At 40.6% G+C, this 13082-nt stretch overlaps 1 protein-coding gene across 1 annotated transcript in view; it reads right to left on the bottom strand.

Annotated features, from left to right (window-relative positions):
* Positions 1 to 13082, bottom strand: part of LOC114453579 (golgin subfamily A member 6-like protein 22) — an 81072-nt gene that overhangs the window by 47280 nt on the left and 20710 nt on the right. The window contains exon 7 of the mRNA XM_028433531.1: positions 7783 to 7857. Coding sequence (XP_028289332.1) covers positions 7783 to 7857 — 75 coding nt within the window. The remainder of the gene's footprint in view (positions 1 to 7782; positions 7858 to 13082) is intronic.

Genomic DNA, 13082 nt, shown 5'->3' with positions numbered 1-13082 from the left:
TCTCTCTAACAATCTCAGTAGCCCACTCTAAAATATCTCTTTCTCCCTCCTGCCTCCTTGCACCCCGCCCTCTTGTAATTCAGGGTCTGCACTAAATCACAACCTATTTTTTTCTTCACCAATCTGCACAGCTGTTAAATATATTTATCAAAAACACACACTGAGCAGAAATGGACAACCTGTGTGTGCTCATTTGTGTTTCTGTCTTTGTGATTAAATGTCCATTTATTCTTGCATTTTCACCAAGTTAATGCTTTCCGATCATATCACAAGGCTTTTGTCCTGTGTTCAAACCGACATGTTACAACCAACACTGGCTGTTCTCAGGTTTTTGTTTCCCCTCCCTTTTGCGTTGTTTTGCCTTCCCATCATCATATTACTTCACATCACCTGCTTGCATAGCCTGGAACCTCGCCCCGGAAACTGGGGAAGTGGGAAGTGATTTGGAAAAATGAGGGCTATAAAAAAACACACTGGGATGAATGGAGAGATGTGATATAAGGTAATATGCTAACCCAATCAGCAGGCTGCTGTTTGCCGACAGTATAATCAACATATCGGCCTAATGTCATTACAGCTATATGAGAAATAATATTGCGTGAAATGATATTGCGCAGCGGGCGCGTGTGTGCCCTGGTGGTGCACACATGAACAAGCTCATATGTCCACATGTATGCATCCCCCTCACCAAAGAGACCCAGATATGTGAAATCCTGCATGCATGTGATGAATTTAGATCTTTTTGTATTGCAGAATAAAAGTTCAGGATTAATTAATGACTTATTGTTTAGATAAAAACATATCCCATTAATTCAAAGTGTTAAAATCTGTTCAAACAGATCAGTTAAAATCTATACTTTTAACTCTGTGTGCACATCCGTCTACATCTATATATTCACACACACACACAGACTGCCCACTGGCTCTGACACAAGAGGATATTAGTTAGTGTGTGGCTTCCATATCCTGAATGCATGAGGCCGCTGATGGCCTCTATTGATGGACACTGGCGTGAAGCCATCACTCAAGTTATGGAGCTTTAATTGGAGACAGCATAAAACGATAAACCAAGAAACATGCATGGCTGAACAGCCCAATGTAAACCATTAATCATAGCATAGGCAAAGACAAGTGGCCGCCACATACACACACACGCAGCCCCTGTGTGTACATACAGTTGCAAAAGCACACACCACACACCTTGCATATGTACACTACCACACACACACACACACACACACTGAGCATGGCAGAGACACAAGTCCCAGTCACATATTCTCATGATAGATGACCCATTTAACTTTGATTTCTGAGAGAAATGAGCTTGCCAGCAATACAGGGTTACCACACAAGCTCACACGCACGCACATGTGCACACACACACACATACACACACACACTTATTCAGTCATTCATAATATACATAGATCCTATACATGGGATTCATATATGAACTCAAAGGGTACATTTACTTTACATGTAAATAACAGGTTGTTTTATTTTGCAGACATGCATTCTCCATTCTCCTCCCTCCCTCCTTTTTTCTCTCACACTCTTGCACACACACACAGTTGTACCACTTATTTGCATAAGAAGGGTTATAATATGGGGATGATTTGCGATGTAAGCAATCAGAAGTGAAATAATTCATCAGTAACAGTGTCATACACAAATCTCTACTGGTTATACATGCAAATCTACACACACACATGCACACCTTGTGATAAAAGCTGCACACTCACACAAGGAAGGATATTAGAAGCGTAAAATTGACATTACTATCACACCTACACAAATATAGTTCATACACTTTGAAGAAAGTAAAGGAAAGGACAAAAAGGACATGTGATACAGAATGTTTCAGTCACTGGTGTTCTCAGACTGTTATGTACACAAGAGCATTCTGTACCATCATTAACTAATTAAGTATTTTTAGAGTATCAAATCCTTTTATATAATTAAATCTGGCATAATTTGACTCTGTGCAATTAGTTTAATGTGATGAAATAAATTATTTTACATCCATATGGCCCTGATGCGATTTATTTGTACATTATCCCTGTGATGTCTTGTTAGTAAAGCCAGTAAAAGAAAATTTTGAATTAAAGCTGCATAGTTCGGGTACTTGCACCCAGATGCAGACACCTTGGCGGCTGGACTGTTACCGTACTTGACAATCCACATAATGTTTGTGCCACAATCTGTCTGGTCACTCTTTAATAATATTGTGTTAGGAGTTTGCATAAACTGCTGTGGCGTTGGTGGTGTGCTGATACGAGAAACAGTCATGGTATAGAGCCCAGGTATACTCAAAACTCTAGACACATGACATGGAAGCTATTGAAAAAATAGCTTATAATAATCGTTTTAAACATTTGACAAATTAAAGCGGCAGACTGATTACATAGCAAAATGAGTATGCAGAGATGGGATTGATTCAGAAAGGAAGGGCTGCTGTGAGGAATTTTTCAAAAAATGAAAGTGAATTCCCACACTGAAAAAAAGATGAGAAGTGACTGTTCTGCTCTGACTGGAGCCGGAAGGTTATTCTTCCAATGGGACGAGAACAGAAGAAGTGAGAAAGCTCAAGGTCTCCGTGTCAGTGGCTGATCAGCTTGGCTGATTGGTAGGCTGCCATGGAACCAGAGCAAGACAGATATTACAAACATTCCTCTCTTTTTTTCTGCCTGTATAATTTCCCAGTGTTTTTTTATATGCATGATTGTGTCTGCTGCCAAACACTGGAGTATTTCTTTCCCAGCTTTGGTCCCATGAGCAATTAATTTTTGTAAAGTTATAAAGTTGTAATCCAGACCTTTTCCTATTTGGCCGTTGATTGCAAACACCCTAACATCCAACTGCTCCCCAACACAGCCACTGTCCGGTGACATATGAGACAGTGTTGATATTTAGACAGATGGATGGTCCATTAGAGGGATAAAAACCTTCCAAATGCACACAAGCACATACAAGGGGCGCACACACACGTTCCATACAGTGCTTGCAGCCCCTCAGCGCTCCTCTGTCCTCACATGCTTGGTTTCCCCATCTAATTGCTGCCATTCGTCAGTGTGTGTGTGTGTGTGTGTCTCATGTGCCCCTGTACTTATGTGTTTTTGTGCTTCTTTCGTGATTCTGTCACTGTGCATTTACAAACAACTGTGGTGAAGAGAGAAAACGTAAAAAAAATCAGACAGACAGGTAAGAATGGGAGGGTGGAGAAAGACAGAAAGATGCAGGGACAGACACACACACTCACTCACCAAGCTGTCACTGTGCCATAGGGCATACAAAACCTGTCAGCATTTAAACTGGCTGGCTTGTACTCTTGCTTGCCAAGTGGAATTAGAATCATATTATATGCCAGCTTCTGTATGTAAAGCAACTTACACCTATTGTTCTTACACTATATACATATACAATATTTTATACATAATCAGGTTAAATTAAAGTCTGTATATTTGGTGTTTTGTCTAACGTACTTCAGTAAATCTTCCCACAGTGCAGACATTAGGAGTTATGTATGTGGAAATGCAGTAACGCATCAGGCACAGTAGGAGGTGTGCGTCCAAAAAAGAATCAAAACAAAAAAAAAACCCACCCACAGCAAATCTAACTGCACAAAACAACTTAATTGCAGCTTAACTTGACTTACATGTGATATTGACTCTTTCACATATAAACAAATGAGACTGATTGCACTCTTTTCAGCAATCATAAAAATATGGCTGCGCTGATGAGTGAAGTTGTTTATGCTCTGTGGCCAGTGTGTGGTTGTGAAATTGTATGACAGTGTGTCTGTGTATATTTAATAAGGAGGTCCACATCATTGCATTTTTTTTTTCGCTTTCACATGCGTGTGTTTTTATGTGTGTGTGTTCAACATGATAATTTGTCAGTTTATGTTGTGAGGGGGGTAAACAGATAAGCAATCCACAGCACAATCCTTCATCCTGCTCTGATTATAAATCAGCTGGAGCTCTCAGAAGCAATCAGCAAGAGCAATCTGCAGCCAGCACAGACACCTTATCAATCAGAGAGGACCATCACACTGTCACACATGCATGCACACATACACACACCCACATATAAACTAAAGAAATTTGAACGGCCCTGCACCCGCACCCACGTACACACACACCCTTAGACACAGAGGCAGGTATGCCGCAATTGTAATTCCACAGCCCTACGCCGCAGTGTCTTCCTTTCTCTCAAAACTTCCTTCTTCTTTTTTCATCTTTTTGTCTTGTGATCACAACAAGTGAGTCGCAGGCAGAGTTTCATCCAGCTAGCTGCCTGGCGGCCACGGAACAGTGCTGGGCGAGACACATCACTCCTAATTACAGTCTGATATTAATAACAGAGAAAAATATTAATCTTGGAGGTAAACACTAAGCCGCTTAAAGGAAAATTGCAAATAAATCAGATTATCTTATAGGAATATCCTCCAAATAGGCCGGGGGGTAATGAGAAACCTGGGCCCAACCTCTTTCTCTCTGCTTCTTCTTCTCTCGCTCTCTCTCTCTGTCATTTCCCACTCCCCATTCTCCTGCAGGATTGAAAAAGGTGTGACTGTGTGTACATGTCTGGGTGTGTGTTTGTGTCTATGTATTTATAAAACTGCAGTGCAAGCCCCCCATCCTCCTTGCCTCCACCATCCAACATCCGTATCACCTCCCTCCCTCTCTCTCTCTCTCTCTCTCTCTCCACTGCTGTATTCATTTTTCACCTCCAATTTTATTTTTTCATCAGTCGGGGGGGCGCCGCCGAGCAGATTCAATTAGGTTCTGTGATTGGGCCGCTGGCATTCTGCGGGGTCACAGAAAGGTTAAAGAATTCAGTGGCACAAACATGATTATGGCTCTGTAGCATTTGATCAGAAGTAAGGTTTGTCACGGCAAAGTGGAGCTCCTCTGTTTCTTTCTTGCACTGGGACCACCAGTTTGGCCTGAGTGTTAGGCAAGACCTGTCCAAGTGTAGTTGTAGTAGACTCTTCCTTTTAATAATAATTACATGCTGAAGAGGCTGAACATACACGGGGCAGAGCTCTACAAGGGCAAGCAAGTGTAAATAAACCCCTTTAATCATTTTTATTTAAGTATATTTTGTATTAGATTGGTAATACACAAGAAAAGTTCTGCATATGCCTAAAAATGCTTCTACTGCTCTCATAGGGTTTTATCTATCAATGTAGAGAGAGATCTTTGATGATGAAATCTGCACTTTTGTGCTATAAATGTGGACAACAGTGCTGCTATTTATCCGTTCACTAAGTGTGGCAATAAAAGAACACACCAGCATAAAAATAAAAGGTTGTAGCCTAATGAGTTTTACAAAACTCCACGTAACTGGAGCTACACTTCATCCTTCAACCTTGTACAGTAGAGGGAACAACATGATTTGTTCCATTTTGCTACATCTGAGCCCGAACTGCTCACCTTCAAGGTGTAAATGAATGAATTTCCGAGTCTGTCAACATCATACAGTATAATGTCAGACTTATTATTTGGGCTTATTTGTCTACAAAATCGCTTTTGGGGTGTTTGGTTCTTAAGTAAAGTTTGGTGTTGTCTCCTTGCTTTCCCCCTGTAGGAGAGGTGAGGTGAGTTTCTTTAGTAATACCGGGCACTAAGAGGGTGAAATACACCAAAAATACATAAAAGCATTGAATACCTTCTACTGGGTTCATATACTTTTTGTTGCCACTGCAGACAAGCGTATGTGTGTGTACAGGTGTGACATGCTGCTACACCAATGAGCATGAAAACAGACATATATATGCACTGAAACATTAATTCTAACCCTCTTCTCCATCTCTCTTTCTCACACACACACACACACATTGAGAGAGTAGCAGAGTAATAAAGCCCACCCTTGCGGTGAAATTAAAGCAAGTCAATGACACTGCGTGCTGAGCACACCTTAAATCATTTTTATACCCAGATGAAACCAGCCAACATAATACCAGCTCGGCACATGTATCCAATATCACCTGGAGACTATGAAAACAAACAAACAAAACAAACAAAAAAACACCTAATCAAATATCATATTGGATGTGTCAGATTCATGTCAGTACAAGAGATTAATACTAAATATAGGAAATATGGTACAATAAGAGTATGAGATCTTTTTATATTCAAAATGACCAAGCAGAGAGCACATTATGAGATATTGGATTGATAAACAGGCAGTGATGCTGTTATTCAGTGAGTATAATAGAACAATGACGCTGCTCCTGGGTTAGCAAAGATTGCAATATGATTGTAATATGTTTTATAGACACAAGCTGTTCACTGAGAGGAAATTATGTCAATAAATAAGCAGCCTCCGATTTTAAAACAAAGGGATTTATAGGCAATGAAAAAAAAAATACATTTTGTGTTTGGTTACTATCAAATATCTTACAGAACACAGCCATGTGTGCACAAATACTCAAGGTTCTGTCAACAAAACTGACTTGGAGGTATATTTATTTTTTTTAAATGTGCAGTATGCTTTTTCAGCCAGATATTAAAAATATCATGAAAAAGCAGTACTAAAGTACTTAAAGCAGGTGATATGTAAAATCATTCATGGTCAGTATGTCAAAAACATTTCCCTGGATCTCTATGCATACACACTGCCTTCCACTCAAGCCTAAATTTGCCAAATGGCAGATTCATTTTACCTGTGCATGTCAATCACGTCATGTTAAGAGTGCCTGTCAATCATCACCCAGAAGCTACAGCCATCAGGGAGCTTTCCCATCTGCTAATATCTGCCACTTCAGGTGTGGAACACTCCACTAGGCGCAACCTGTCAATAAAGCTGTTTGGTACTCCGGTCCCTTGCTGCGGCCTAATTGCCAGTGCAACCCTCAAATATGTCCTACACTTCTCAATTCTGGCGTACCCCCCAACACACACACACCACTGCTAAGCAATCCCCATTCCATACTCAAGATGGGTATTTACATGCCCCACACCGTGGAGAGCAAACAAGCTCATTTAAAAGTTCACATGCTAATGTGTGACATTTAATCCAAACTTTACACGGGGAAAAGGACACGCTACAATAGATTTTGATTCCTTTCTTGTCCGTGAATCTCATCATCTTTTGGCTTCCATATTTATGAGTTGAAAAGGCGGGACACCTTAAAGGAGAGCGAAGGGAAGAGACGGGGAGTTTACTGGTTGGTTTAGTGATCTGCACTTGAGAGCCTCTTTTTCTGTTGATATTGGTTATATGCATGATTTAATGATTGGTCTTCCTGTTTGTAGCCACAATGAATAAATACACTAAAGAGCTCTTAAGTAGCCTGCTGTATGTCTGAAGGCCTCTTTTTTTTGGTGTTTCAGTAGCTGAAATGACAACTGTCTGCAATATCAGCTGTAGTTAATTATTGTAGTTAATCTCATGATTTGGCCAAACCACAAAGTGAAACTCTGGTAAATGTGTGATTCACAGAAGTGTCTGCACACTCGCCAAAGATAATTTTCTGGAGATACACCACTCTGGGTCTTTTTGATATTTAAAAGAGTGGAAAGAATGAAAAGTGGAAAAACCAAAAAGTCAGCCAAAGGGGTTGCGGCTGGGAGGAGTAGTAGATTCTGTGTGTGTGAGCAAAATTTGAGGTTTCACCGGCTGACTGGCTGACACACAGCCACATGCAGTGCATATCATATTCCCAAGCAGATATCCTTCTAGATTATATTTGTAGATGCAGCATATTAGTGTTAATTACGTGTGCCTGCTAAGGGTTAACTGAAAGTAAAGAAAACACAAAAACACAGATTTTACCTCAGTGAGAAGTGCCTCCTCCTTCTGGTCAAACTCCCTGCTCTGCCACTCCACCTGCTTCCGGCTGGACTCCAACTACAGACAGAGTGTAAGGTGTTAACAGACATGGATTAATTGACTTTCTGAAAGAATATATTATTATGTAGCACAATGTGGAACAAAACAAAAACCCACTGATGAAACACTGGCAGGTCAAAATAACAGGATGCCATGATGACACAAATGAGTGAATTTTAGTGAGCAGCCAAAAAAAAAGGTTTGCGATGTATGAATACTCAGGTTTTTCCCGTCTCTCTCTCTCCTCCTCGCTTACATACACACATGCACGCACACACTCAGATCGACCAGGACAGGCCAGGGATGAGCACACCCCATCTGATCTGTGGCCCGTTCATTCATTAGACCCATGCTCTCCCCTATTGATTTCAGCTTAAGTAATGAGAAAGCTTATCCAAAAATCTTTAGCATTTGGGCTCCAACTTAAGGGAATCAATGGGGCCATTTCCCATTTTGAACAGCACATACGCAGGGGTTTTATGTATGGTGAACGGGACAAATCCCGATGCTGATAAATCAATAGGTCTTTTTGTCGATGGACAGGCACGCTTGCACACACACATACATGCATACATGGACACAGTTGGCTGATAAATGGTATTTTTGAGGCAATTAAAGTGAGCTGTAAACATATGAAGGCCAATCAATTGGTCAGTGAGGTCTATTATCAAGGCTTTAACACTGATTTAGAAGGGGCTTTAAGTGTGGCACAGTCACTTATGCAGATCAGCGGCAGCTAGAGACCTGCACAGATCAGTGCTGCACTGTGCTAAGCGGCTCATGCAAAATGGGATACAAGTCAGTACAGAGCACAAAAAAATGGAGTAGAAGAAAAACTGAGGTTAGTTCTGTCATTATTGGCTATGCTGAGTGACATGCAAAAAAAAAAAGAATCTGGTCATCTGAATGAAAAACAATGCTTTCTTGTTGTCTACAAATCGTACCGACTTTTAGCTTTCATTTAGCCATAGATGTTGCTGGAAAAAATCATTAAAAATGTGTTTTTTATGTGGGTGAAACTGGGTGGGGGAGGAGGGGTGCGCTGGACAATTCTATTTTAGTGCGAAGAGAGAAGCTTGTTAGGAGGAAAACGAATACATCAGCGCTGTCCACCCTTACTCACCCCCCACATAAACCCCCCACTGCTTCCACTTTGCTAAAGGTGAGACACGTGCGTTAGTGAGCGCTAACCTGCAGACAACATTTCCCTGAGGTAATTGGTTCTGCATTAATATTCATTTGACTCTGCATTCAGTGACTATGACTACCCTTTCTGCTTTGATGCCTTGCTCTTCGTTGTCCGCCGCACAATGTTAACCCTGCAACCATGATTTCTGACAAACACAGACATATAAACTCTTATTCTTTGTGATTGACCAAACACTTTAGTGTCTGTTTTCTTACATTGTAGCGTCCTGTTCTTTCATCCCTTTCCCAGTCTGGTTGATCTGGTGCCTGTGCATGCATTTTGCTGAGGCATGACATTTCAATTGTGCATCCAATCAAATTGGCAGAGAGGCAGTGGGGAAGGTTGGGGAGTGATGAGGGGTGTGGGGGTGTATTGAGGGTTGCAGACCAACCGTTACCATGGTGAATCATTTCTGCCAAAACCACCAAGGTCACAACTGCTGACCTGCAGCATTACGGGACTTCTGAATAGCACACTGTACATGGACATGAGGATTTCTCTCTTTTCTTTCTTTGTTTCTTTGATCTTCCTTTAACCATTATTTTCCTGACTGCTTTACACAATTTGTGCATATTTTTAATTTTGGTTCTCATTCTGTCTTGATATTTATTATACATATTAAAATGTATTATTTATCTTTCTCGTCTTCTGTCCCTCTTTGTAACAACATTTCCATCATTTTGGCTTTCTCTCTTCCTTTCATATTTAAGATAGACTAATTGAACCATTATGAGACCTGTGGTGTTTCTGAATCCATTATGTATGGCCTGTACTGGCAGTGAGTCTGAACACAGCCTGTTTTGAGTCATTATAATTCAGTTTGCTAACACACAGCCATTGTGCTAGTGTGGGGTTAGGGGAGATGGTATGATAAAATATTGAGGGCGAGCAAGGCAGCTGCAGATGCTAGCTGTCATGTGTGAGCGAATGAATGTTATGACAAGCATGTTTAAACATTCATGCAGGGAGGATAGTTTAGGAGGGCTTTTCATTAACACCAATATGTCTTCGTCTCCCTGGTGCAGACACTGCTAGTGGAAGCATGACAACAACAGGGAGGGGAGGAATTAACATCTCGAGAGGAAACTGTCACAGACACACACATGGAAAAAGGTGGAAACATTCAGCCCTGTGCAAGAGCATACATTTACACTGTCTGGCTGACTAACTGTAACAGACACCACAACAACTTTCTCTTATTTACCAGGACAATGATGTGAAATTGTAACATCATGTTCTGAGCTCATCAAACGGTATACAGCAGAAGTGAGCAACACATTCAAATAGGAAGAAACAAGAGTACAACAGGCTCTTACATCAATCATAAAAGTGATATAGCAGAAATTATTTTTCAAAGAAAAAATGATGGAGGTTTCTTTGTGAAATTGAAATCACTCTCCAAGATATCAGGATATTTGACCTGGAAGCAGCAGTGCATTTTTTTAAAAGGTTTCTGGAGACTAGAGCTTTTGCTTTATTTAATCCTCTTGTCCACACTAGGACTTTGACATGTCAAAAAAATGTCCCTGTTTTAGCTTAAAGCACTCCAGGAGTGTGTTTAAGGTGGACGAGCAGATACAGAAACGTCTGGAAACTATGACACAGATGCGTAAGTCTGCCTGCTGATTTGGTCAAATCACTAAATAAGTGTCCATCCCTAATTTGCCACGACCTTATAATGTGGCTTTCATCCAGGAGAAAAAACATCAGCAGCAGACAACAAGATCTGCATGTATAGACACTTATGTATGTGTTTGCTGAAATGTCTTCCTAAAACTGTGTTAATCTGCGTTTCACTTTAAAACACTATTTTAAAACAAATCTGTCTAATGTGATCTAAAGGGAAAAATCTGTGGCATTTCACAGGAGCAGAGTAAGGGGTGTTCATTTTACTTAACCTTGACAAACCTAGATGAAGGGACACTTACTTGTAATAAGCAGAGGTTGAGAATAGTGGTGCTGTGGTAAGTGGGTCAAAAACATGTCCATGGAAAAATATTCAGATTTTTTTTTCCCTCTTCCTATCAACAATACTGTAGCTTTTAATGAAAAGTGTGGCATGGAAATGATGTCAGTATCATTCTTTTGTTACTGTGGCATGGTATTATGAAAGCAGTACATACATTAACCTCCATCTAATGGAGTGTAAAATCAATAGCTATTCTGATGATCTCATGAAGTCAAATCAAGGCGAAGGAAGTAAAAGGAGCATCACATATTCTCAACATAAATGGTTTTGACTTGCAAAATGTGTTTGCATAACATGAGCTTTAGCTAATGCCATAAATGGCTTTAAATGCTGCAAGGTGCATTAAAAATTATGCACAGTCATCTGTTTTAGCTACACCTTGATGCAAACATTGTTGAATTAATCTAGTTTTCACTGGTCAAGCAATTCCATTTTGATATTCAAATATGGTGTGTGTGTGTGCCAGTGCATACTTGCGCAAGACTGATCTAATCAGTCTTAAATCAGTTAATAAGCCAAGGACACAGAGGAGATGACTCAGCTGATGTGAGCATGAGCTAATATGAGCATCTTAAACCCCCCCCCCCCCCCCCCCCCCCCCCCCCCCCCCGTTCCAGACCCGTACCGCACAGAGAAGCATCTCGTGTTTGGTCTTCCCATTACAAAAGTGCAGTCTTCGGACATTAGGCCCGGCAGTTAAGCTCAAAACAGTGAATTCCATTAGCAAAGGTGCCATGACCCTATGCTAAGGTTGGGTGCAGTGTTTAATACCTTATTTGATTTTTAAAACACCCAAAGTCAATTCTGAGGGAAGCTGTAAAGCTGTTCTAAAAAAAATACAATAAAAATTGCATAAATAAAACTTAAAGGCATGAAGACAGGAAGCATGTAACAGCTGACAGGTTGGTTGTCTAAACTCGAGAGTTTTATAGACTCAACACATAATGCAGCTCTTTTCCTTATGTGCTATTGTTCTAATTAAAAGTCTTCCACTGTCAGATATGCAGACCAAACCAGAAAGGCAGACGAGTGCTACTCATGCCAAAACTAATTCTCATCTACAAACCACACAATCAACTGCATCCCTAAATGCTGAAGACACAGACACACGCCACAAAGGCTAACAGATACACAAACATGAATACTTATTGTGTGCATACAGACATTCACAGAAGTACACAAGCACAAACTTAAACTGTCTATTAATTAAAAGCCAGAGTGTGGAGTCGACTCAGGGTAGGCGGTCTGCGACACCACAAATCTGGGAGACTTCCTGTAAGACATAAATCTGTTGTGTTCTCACTCTCTCTCTGGCAGAGGCACAACAAAGACTGTCTTGTCTGGGTGTCTCCCTCCCATCTTTCTCCTCACCATTCATTAGAAGCAAAAGCAGCTGTGGCCAGGTTCAAAGACAATCTACATTCTCTCTCTTTCAGTCACTCATTAATTTCCTCTGTCTTTTTCTCTTCTGGTTTGCTCTCATTTTTAGTCATTTTTTTTTCTTTCTCTCTCTCTGTCTCTGTCTCTCCCTCACTCTGTGCCCCTCTCCAAGTCTCTCCCTCTCTCTCTCTCTCTCCTCTCTAAACATTGTCTCTTCCACATGGCCCGGATAATGAGTGGTGGAGCTAAACGAGAGGAAACACGGCTCACTATTAGGAGGGGAACGCTGACTGAAGGTTTTAAATAAACGGAGAGAACTTGAGGCCAAATTGTATTTCCAAGGACATAAACTAATGGAACAGGCAGACATTTTCTGAACAAATACACACTGTGTTTAAACTACCATAATAGTAGCAAAAATATACATGTCCATGTGGATCTTACTGAAAGACAGACTGGCAGAGGGCAGACAGAAATCTGTGGAATGCAGACATCTTTACATATGCAAGTGTAAAAAAACATAAACACTGTTTACATGAATTCAATGCCTCCTGTTTTCTTTGGTGTGAAAAGCTTATTACATCTTCTTCAAAAGCAGAAGAATAAGGACATGAAAAAACATAAATGCTTGTCTATGTCATTGAAAACTAATTAGGCAAATGTGTTTTCTTAAGTGTCTCTGATATGCTCTCAGGCATAGAAATC

Source organism: Parambassis ranga, chromosome 20 (assembly GCF_900634625.1).
Source record: "Parambassis ranga chromosome 20, fParRan2.1, whole genome shotgun sequence".
Lineage (NCBI taxonomy): Eukaryota > Metazoa > Chordata > Actinopteri > Ambassidae > Parambassis > Parambassis ranga.
The sequence above is the reverse complement of the archived record's forward strand: the minus strand, read 5'-3'. Positions and strand labels throughout refer to the sequence as shown.